Below are 9,799 nucleotides of genomic sequence, written 5' to 3' on the forward strand. Positions count from 1 at the left end.
AAATTAGAAGGGTGAAAAGTAATTATCCTCAGAGGAGCACTTTGTAAGAGGGCTCCTCAAAGTCTCCTTTTCTTCGTTTGAGAACGCATTAAGGTGAAGGTCCTTATCTTAAATCGGAACCGTTGCTTAATTTGGAAAAAAAAAAAACATAAGTGCAAGTCCCTCATCAGAGGCCACTACGTCTTGCCCATTGCCACAGCCAACACTGCCAATGACGCTACCAACACTACTACTAACCATCACATCCCTCCAAGTGTGATAATTCAGAATACTCCAGGCACCAAAAGCTATAAAAAAAGGCATGGATGGCATGCATTAGTCATTTTGAATGTTTATTTTCTTAGGAAATAACAGGTGTTGTGCTCATCTCTACATTAGACAAACAGTGCCATCATGTGGGACACTGTCATAAGTTTCAGTGTTGACAATTAAGTGCCTGTGCCAAGCACTGGAAAGCACTGGCTCTAATTAAGGTCCGGTCTCAACCCCCTCCATATTTTTGCAAGGATCGTCATTGAAATGGATGGCCTGGTAAGGACCTGTACCAAGACCGGATTTTTTCACTTCAGGTGCAGAGCATTGGTTTTAAAATACTGATAACTACATTCACTAGCAAATTAAAAATGACATAATGCTGATGATAAAACATAGCGTGACTATGGCTACTACATGGGTCCTGCTTACGTTCCTTTCAGCTGTGTGGAAATAGCATAGCAGCAAAAATCATTACCACAGAACCACCAACAGTATCTGTGAAGCCAATATCCCCCCATTTGGGTTCAAATGTTTGTGTTTAAAGTGTGCTGTTGCTTACTCTATATATTGTATATGTCACAATATATAGAGCTAGCAAAGACCATGCTTGCTAGACCCTTTCACAAGCCTTGCGTGGAGAGCCCACCCTCCACCCATTGCATTGGATTTACTCATGCATATTACGTGGGAGTAAAATGAATTCATGGCATCAAAACCAACTCTTGTAAATTCATGCAGTCATAAAATCAACCATTTTCGTGTGTAAATCAGATTTATAAACGTAAATGGCTCTTTGAATTAGGCCCGTTTTCCATCTCTCCTGCTCTGTTTCAACTTTCCTCCAAAACTCTTGGACACAGTGTAGCTTTAAGAATAAAACATATGAGAATTATGTTTTTTTTAAAACGTGCGTAAATAGAAAAACATGAACTTTTTTAAAATAAAAAAATTATATTTTAATAAAGAAGGAGTAAGAGTGATACATTAATTGAAAGACAGAAAATACTGAATATCAGCCATTATCATGGAGTCCTACGAGGTATATCCGTTGCCTCCTCTTTTCTTTACATATCCCTGTGACATCAGGGCTTAATTTCATCTGTACTTGGAGGTCAGCACGGCAGACACTGCGGCCAGGAACTTGTCCCAGGCAGCCTGGACCTCGGGGGCGAATTCAGCGGGAAAGTGGGCGGCCAGCACAATCTGAATGCAGTGGGAGAGCACCTGTAAGAGAAAGAGCAAAACGGTTAGAAGGGTAACAGCACCGCAAATGGTGACAAAGGTACCAAAACGAACTAAGTAGCAGTAGTGAGTGCTATGAACTGTACATTGACATGTATAACACAGGAATAGCTACAGGAAGGAAAGGGACAGCTATAATACTGGCCAAGAGCTGCCCTGAATGAGCCGGATTTCACAGCAGTTTTACTTCTGAGAACAACAACCTCAGATTATTATTGATGTAAACAATGACTATGGGCCTCATCTGCCTTTTAAAGGCTACTCTTCATGGTGCTGGGACAGTGGTGGCCCCGCGCCAGCCACAGCCCACCTTCAATCCCCTGTGAGGTGGGGGCCCTGCCCTAGCCCACCTCCAAATGGATGGGGCAGCGGTGGCCCTGCACCAACTACGGTTCACCTGTAATCAGTGCTTTAAATGGGCAGGTACCGTCCGGTACTGAGTGCCTGCACTTCTTTCATTTGAAAGGGAGTGTACCTGCACTTTTCTGCACAGCTGCAATATATTTAATGGGAGAGTATCACCACTTCCGAAGGTACTCTAGCGCGTACCAGTACTTTTATATTTCCATTTCAAACACTGCCTTTAATCTACTGGGTGAGGGAGGACTTGATCCAGCATGCCTCCTAACCCCAGTGCGGTGGTTGTCCTGCCTCAGACGCCGCCCACCTCCAAACCGCTGGGGGTTCATGGAAGCCCTGCCCAAGCTGCAGCCCATCTGCAATCCAGCAGCAAAGGCCCTGCCATTGTTGCAGCCCACAGCAAGTTAGAATTCCACACTGAGAAGGCAGGAGTATATGCAGGAAGTACTTGCGCCTGCACAATGGAAACAGCTAAATGCTCCCCGATCTACTGTAGTGGATGCGCCTGGAGTGTTCTCCCAAAGTACTGCAGACACTGATTTTTTTTCTTCTGGGTAGTGGTGACAAACAAAGGTGGGGGTCCCCTGCCAATATGGTTGGGGGATCTATGACTCCCAGATCTCATAGATATTAAATAGTTGTTGGCCTTTGGCTGAATGGGGTGTCTGAACGGTGAGAGTCCCCTGTGCCACATGAGTGTGTCTTACGCCCCTGGCACAAGGTGGTCATAGCAGAAAAAAAGTGAACATGGCACCTGAAATCCCGGCGTAACTAGAGCAGGCTGTGTGATGCCATTTTCACAGTCGTTTGGCTAGTGGTCTTGGATTTTTAGCCGGTGCACCAGCTGCAGCTCTGCCATGGGGGAAACTGCAGCTCCTTCACTTCTAAATGATGCAGGGAAACCACAAGTTGGTGGATGTCCCATTATACCCACCTCTAAATGAGGACATATGGGACATCACCAACATTAGAATATTGAAGTTCCTTCAGATATCAATCACTTCCAAACTTTGGTACTATTCATATTGCCCACCATTTCAAAGTCTTGCGGCCCTCCTCCACACTCCAATATTACCAAAAAAAAGAGCAACCTGTAAATCTCAGGTGTTTCAGGCAATAACCCCAAATAGCATAGGCTTGATGTCTCTAAAAGGTATTTAAGTCCAAGACTGGCTGTTTCCTTTTTGCTGATACTGTAGCTCAATGAGATATTATGACTGCTGCTATGTTCGCATTGCCGGTCACTTGTTCTCATCCCACTAAAATACATCACTGGATCAAGATATCTGCTGCGCAGGTTTATGTGTTATCTGGAAGAGACAATGGGGGTCATTCTGACCCTGGCGGTCCGAGACCGCCAGGGAAAAAATGACCAAAGCACCGCCAACAGGCTGGCGGTGCTTTTTTCCATATTCTGACCGCGGCGGTAAAGCCGCGGTCGGATCGCCGGGGCCGGCGGTTTTCCGCCATTTCTGCCCCGGCGGCGATAATCCGCCAGGGCAGCGCTGCTTGCAGCGCTGCCCTGTGGATTATGACCCCCTTACCGCCAGCCTGTTTCTGGCGGTTTTCACGCCAGGATGAGGCTGGCGGTAAGGGGTGTCTAGGGGCCCCCTAACAGGGCCCCGGCCAGCTTTTCACTGTCTGCCTAGCAGACAGTGAAAAGCGCAACGGGTGCAACTGCACCCGTCGCACGGCCGCAACACCGCCGGCTCCATTCGGAGCCAGCTTCTGTGTTGTGGCCTCATTCCCGCTGGGCCGGAGGACGCAAACTTGGTTTGCGCCCAGCGGGAATGTCGGAATGGGGGCCACGTGAAGCGGCCGCATGGCGGTTTCCGCCTGGCGGGCGGCGGTAGCCGCCCGCCAAGGTCGGAATGACCCCAAATGTCTAAAAGCAGTTCAGTAGGTAAAGGTACCATTTGCAGACTTCTGCATTTTAATTGCAGGAGATAGCTATAAACCCCCTGACAATGGCTTGGTGGGTTAAGGTGCCAGTACCATGCCTGTGTCGAACCTGGGGCGTACATCTCCAATCCTAGTAGGTTAAGAGCCTATTGCAAGCATGTTCGTGCAACTGACGGGCCACATTTTAAGTACCAATAAAATATTTGAGAACGTTAATGCACCCACTGCAATGATACGTGTGTAACCTGCAAGGTTATTGAAGCACTGAGAACACAACCTTTGCGCACTCTGAAGTCAATAAAATCTGTATCTTTGAATTGGGCAAAAGGCAGGGTAATTGCCAAACAAAGACTGGAATCAGTGACTCACATACTAGCCGCCTATATTTGCACTGGGTCTGGGTGCTTAACCCACTAAGTTATCGCATTCATTGTTTTTTAAAGATTATAAGAATATTTCCTTCAAATAATTAAATTTGTTGTATATTACAAATTATTTTCCAGCCTAACTGGTACTATTCTGGTGAATAGTTCTTGGCGGAAGATGCTGTAGTGCTTAAACTTCATGATTACCAGATAGTCCACACACCCTTTAAATGCAACACATCTATTTGCCTACAGAATGGGGAGGCCAGAATAGATGGTTTCCTGGGGGCAGAAGTGATCATGCACATACATAGGAAGCAGAAAGGAGTAGCTCTTAGTGGGCCAAGGCAGGTGAAGGAGTGGTCTTGGTTTTGAAAATAGTGTGCGTTCCTGGACATTAGGGGTGTCCTTTTGTCGCAAGAGGAGGAGTGTCCTCGGGAAGCAATGTAGAAAGACTCCCAGCTGGGCCAGAGAACAGCTTGACCTTGTGTAGCTGTAAGAGTGGGTGTTACTACTGGTATAGAGATTGTATGTTCTAGGTAGACAACAGGCTCAGCAGAAGATTGGCCTTTGGGGACTAGAGAGTGTGTGTCCCACTGGGCCCTGATGAAGGGATGTAATTGTGGGAGCAGTTGGATGCTTCCTGGTGTAGAATCGAAAGCAGGGTCTCCTTAATACGTGGTGCACTCTCATGACAGAGGGCTAGTGCTGTGGTATATACAAAGAGGTTTCCTCTTAGGGATCTGACCGGCACCAAGCCTTCGATAATGGGATGTTTAGACTGAATATTGGAAACAAAAATATTGTGGGACAAAATATTGTGTCAAGCATATTGAGGACAAAAATATTGTGAAGGTAAGTGTCTATAGGTAAGCAAAGATTTACTATATATAACTCCACATGTATGTTTTTTGATTATATATATATATCTTCAAGGGACATAGATGTGGAGTTAAGAATAGTAAATCTACACCTACCTATTTGCACTTACCTTCGGGATATTTTGGTCCTCGGTATTTTTCGCACAATATTCGGTCCACATTATATTTTTGTTTCCAATATTGTCATTGGAACACATCCCTTGAGATGTTTAACTGTTATTTGAGTACATTTACGATTCTAGGAATGGCTATGTTTTGTGCAAGAGGAATATTTAATATGATAGACAGAATTTTAATGAAATCTAAAGGTTTCCAAGCAGCCCCATGGCCACAGTGAGCGTGGTGAGCTTAGTGGGTTTCTCTCCAGAAACGTTTTACAAAATTAGGGCCAAACAATCCATTGCTCTGAAGAGGAACTGATTAAATAATGCAATACTTCAAGTTCAAATGAGTAACTACGAACCAATACATGTATGTTCCAATCAGACTACATCTTTAGTACCCACACTAGGTGCATAGTGAAAAATGTTTGTGCCACAAAAAGTTCCTATCCTGATCCTGCTCTTTTGGAGCCATCCAGGACCACGTTCCCACCCCTATAAAGATGATTCAGAATTTGACTAAATCAGTTCACCTAAATGATGTTCTCACTCCCTTATTCCATCCATGTCAACCATCTTTGACCTAATTATCTCGGCTTCATTCTCAATTTACCTAAAGATCTCATGAGGTACAGGGCTGGGAATGGAGGGTCACGGAAACATGCCGACACTGTTATATGGCATGAAACCTTAAGTGGCTAAGGCAAAGTTGGGGGACAGAAGTAAAAAAGGACGAGTCAATGAAGTGGACACAGGAGATGCAACATGAAGGAAGCCGAAGACCCCCATTAAACATGGTTCTTTGCTTTGGTGACTATATGTGTGGCAATTGCTCTCATTAAGTAGGTTGTATGTCAGAAACATCATCAGAAATTTCCTTTAACATAAATATTGTGTCCAAAAATATCATCCCAATGGGTAAATATTGTTTACTATTACCTCCAATTGAGCAACATTTCTGCAAAATGTCGTTAGGACACCAAATGTATGTAAAAGAATATACTTACTCCGATATTCCGGTACCATGTCATTATGCAAGGTGTGTGGGCAATGCCCTGCAATAAACAGTTCCTAATATGTGAGGCTGACAGAGAAAAGTGTTCACCAAATAAGAACCATAGCATGCCATGTGAGAAGGCAGCCAAAGCCTCAGAGATCTAATTCTGCTGCCACTAAGAAATATCTGCTCCCTTCATTTATAAGGCAAGTTTTAAAATATGTGTATTATAATTTTAATCAAGACGAATTATCTGAAAGAGGCATTTGCTTTCTTTATCGTGTGTGGCTTTGATTTTACTTAAATTATTAAATCGCTTAGTAGGTTTGTGTTTTATTTTTGGGTATCTTATTGTGTTAACTTGTACTACTTTTAACTTAACGGTTAAGTGGTGGGATCTGATTTGCACTGTAACACGAAGAGGGTGACCAGTGTATGGCACCACCTGGACCTCTGATGCTTTTTATGAAAAGTGAACCCGCTGAACAACGGATGTGTTTCTGTGTTTGAAGTAATTGGTGGTCTTTTCTCACCTTGAAGTTCCCGGGGTCCACCCGGAGGTTGTATGCGTGCAGGTCGCTCAGTTTGGAAAGAGCCTGGTCGAGGTTGTCCATACTTTTAGCCGCCTCTCCGAGGGCGCCGAGCACTTTGGCGCCATGATTGCGCAGATCAGCAGATCCTGGGCTGGTGTCAAAATGGCTGAAGTAAGTCTTGCTCTGGGGAAAGCTTCTGAACAGCCTAAAATATAAAGAAGACAATATTACAGTTATCTTTCTTTCTCTCAGAATGCACCTACTCTGATAGTAATTGATCTGCAAACTTTGGGGAAACTGGAATTTAATATTCTTTGCTTCCTAGCTAGATTTCAGTGTTGTCACAGTTAGCTAACATATGGCCAGATTATGAATAGGCTGTTAAAAGCAGCTGAAATCACATCACATCAGCAGTATAACTATTGCAGGCAAGCAGTATCTCAATTTCATATTTGAAAGGTAAGATGTTAGTTTGGGGAATAGTAGGTGAAACGGATTTTTCACCACTTAGTATTAGACCTTCCTGGTGATCTATAGAGTTGTTTTTAAAGGGGCTTAATTTGATAATAAATGAGTGCTGGTGCCCAAGGCATTTTCTCAGAAGCCAATGGAAGATTTAACTTCAGCATGTGAATTCCAAGGCTGTGTATGTAGTCTTAAATGAACCTCATGCCTCTTAAATCCACTATCAGATACCCACTTCCCATATATCTCAGTCACCCAGGTTCCTGCTTTCCCCCTTAGAAATACTCTTTTTTTCCTCTTTCTCCTTTGTATGTTTTTTCTTTCTTGCTATTTGTAACTATTTGATGGGAAACATATGTGCCAGACCCCCAAAAAAGAGTGCCCGTGGCCCCACTGGCAACCACCTGCTCAAATTAAGCACTGTCTGCACCATTACAAGATGTTTTGGTAACTGCAAAAATAATTAATGAACTTACTACAGGGAAAACAAAAAGAGACTGGCGAGGTCAGATATAGGCAGAATGCAGTGAAAATGTAGAATGCCGCCACTCACAGTCAAGTTAGTCTAAGGCTGAAATGGGCTGACCATTGCCTGATGCTGTAGAGGACAGAAGAAAAATGTGAGTGACAGCATTGACTAATGGATGAGGAAGGCTAGCTGAAGGCTCCCACAAGTATATATGAGATAAAGTACCCACTGCTGTACTTTATAAGGGTATTGCAAGCCACCGATGAGTTCCATATCACTTGAGGAAAGAGGTAGAAGGCTGCCTTCCTTTATAAGGCCACGGAACTCCAAGGTGACTTGCAGTATCTTTTTTTTAGACAGCATAGATTATTTTATGACTTATAATACATGATTACACCATGACCTTTCCCACAAACTGTCCAATATCTTTGGTATCTTTCTCTTTCATGTTCATTTCAGACATGAAGAATACAAGCAGAACCTACACTGCAGAAGGTTACACATTAAAAGGCAGTTAGTAGTGTTTGTCAAACGATATTAAGATCAGAGTCATGTAAATCAAACTTAAAAAATGATGTGTTGCAACATACAGAAATTCTATTTTTTCTTAATAACTTAGAAAGTGACAAAAAAAATGTTGCCATAAATATCTCCTTTCTGATTAACGCTTTTAGTTATAGATGTATATATTAGAAGAAATGCCAATTCCCGTTATCCTTGTTTAAATTGCGGCTGTACTTATGCTTCGTGATCTTTGCAGCCAATACAGTACCATTCATTGCCACAGCTGCAAACTATATCAGTTTGTGACCAAACACACTTTCTAACGGGTTAAACACAATTGGAAATACAACCATAAATTGGTTCATTTCACTAAACTTCAAACTCCAGGAATGCTGTTTAGGAAGGCCATTATTTAATAATGACAACAACTGTTTGGTTTGCACATTTGAACCGCAGCAGGAGAAATGTATAAATGAAATCTAGAACAAAACTGGCCACACAGAGGCAACTTCATCTTTCATTCAATTTTTGAGCCAGAACACTTCATGCACATCGCGCTCGGGTGTTACCTGTCCAGAGCTTCGGCTCCCAGGGCCTCGAGGTCGCCGGAGGCCTTTCCCCACAGGGAGAGCACTGCGGCCTTCTCTGCGTCGGTCAGGGTCATCTTGGTGGCTTCGGTGCGGGCGGCTCACGGTCAGCACGAGGTGGACGGTGGAGAGGAGTCGGTGCTGTCCCCAGCTGTGTCCACTTATAAGGAGGAGGTGGGCAGGAGGGACGTGACCGACCCCACGACCGTTGGTCATTCTTGGCACCCACCCAAACTGCTTATCTTATTTCCTTGGAACAAGGGGGCTCCCTGCATGACATTGTCATCTGCACGCTGCGAATGAAAAAAGGCATTTTAACTACATGTACTCAGCAGTGCATGACATGCTGGAAATACATACATATAATTTAAGTTGTTTCCTGAAGAGCTTGAATGACATTTTTGGATTTACACTATCCTTTTCCACCTGCAGATTAAAAAATGCAAGACTTTGTTCTGTAATTCCTGCGCTTGTGGAAGTGGAGACAAGACTTTTTGTGATGTGAGGAATTTAAATATATGTAGTGTTTAGTAGGAATGATAAAAATCAGGCAGATTATCTAATTGATTTGAAATAGTTATTCTGGTGCACAGGTTTACATTCTATAGGTCTTTGTGGGTCACCCTGCTGACAGAATGGGACCCTCACATACACTAGGAGCATTTACCAGCAAATCATGTCTTCATAACCTTTTTAACCTCTAGACTGCTAGGGCTTTCCAGGGGCTAATGCAGACCCCTACAGCCCCTTAGGCGCGGGGCGGAGGATGGGGGTGATAGGACAACTCTTCAGGGGGAATCCAACCCTTCAGGGGCCCCACATTGAGCCCAAGGCTAACAAATATCCAGATGTGAGACTCAAAGGCACCTCAGCACATTCTACAAGGGAGTTCCCTTCATTTTGCATTACGCTACTGGCTTTGTCTTTGTTGATGTTAGGAGTATCTTGTGTTTAAACCTTTATAACTTTTTTCTACAAAAGGTATCCGTGCCACATTTGTGTCCTTTTCCCCCCTGTTAGAATTTTCATCCTTGGTGTGGTCTCTCTTAACTTTTTGCCTCTGTTCCCCAGGTTGTTGATGTGTGCTGGACTCTGATTTTACTGTTTTTGTTCCTCTGGGCACTTTACCACTGCTGAC

General features: G+C 43.8%; 1 protein-coding gene across 1 annotated transcript; it reads right to left on the reverse strand.

Annotated features, from left to right (window-relative positions):
* Window positions 1-315: 315 nt before the first annotated feature.
* On the reverse strand, window positions 316-8,939 carry LOC138261444 (hemoglobin larval subunit alpha-like). The gene is made up of 3 exons (XM_069210391.1): window positions 8,644-8,939; window positions 6,637-6,841; window positions 316-1,479 (listed from the first exon to the last, which is right to left on the reverse strand). Exons 1-3 carry the CDS (start codon window positions 8,736-8,738, stop codon window positions 1,351-1,353), a joined length of 429 nt encoding a protein of 142 aa, XP_069066492.1. The 5' UTR covers window positions 8,739-8,939; the 3' UTR covers window positions 316-1,350.
* Between the last annotated feature and the right edge of the window lie 860 nt (window positions 8,940-9,799).

The sequence above is a fragment of the Pleurodeles waltl genome, chromosome 10 (assembly GCF_031143425.1).
Source record: "Pleurodeles waltl isolate 20211129_DDA chromosome 10, aPleWal1.hap1.20221129, whole genome shotgun sequence".
NCBI classification, from domain to species: domain Eukaryota; kingdom Metazoa; phylum Chordata; class Amphibia; order Caudata; family Salamandridae; genus Pleurodeles; species Pleurodeles waltl.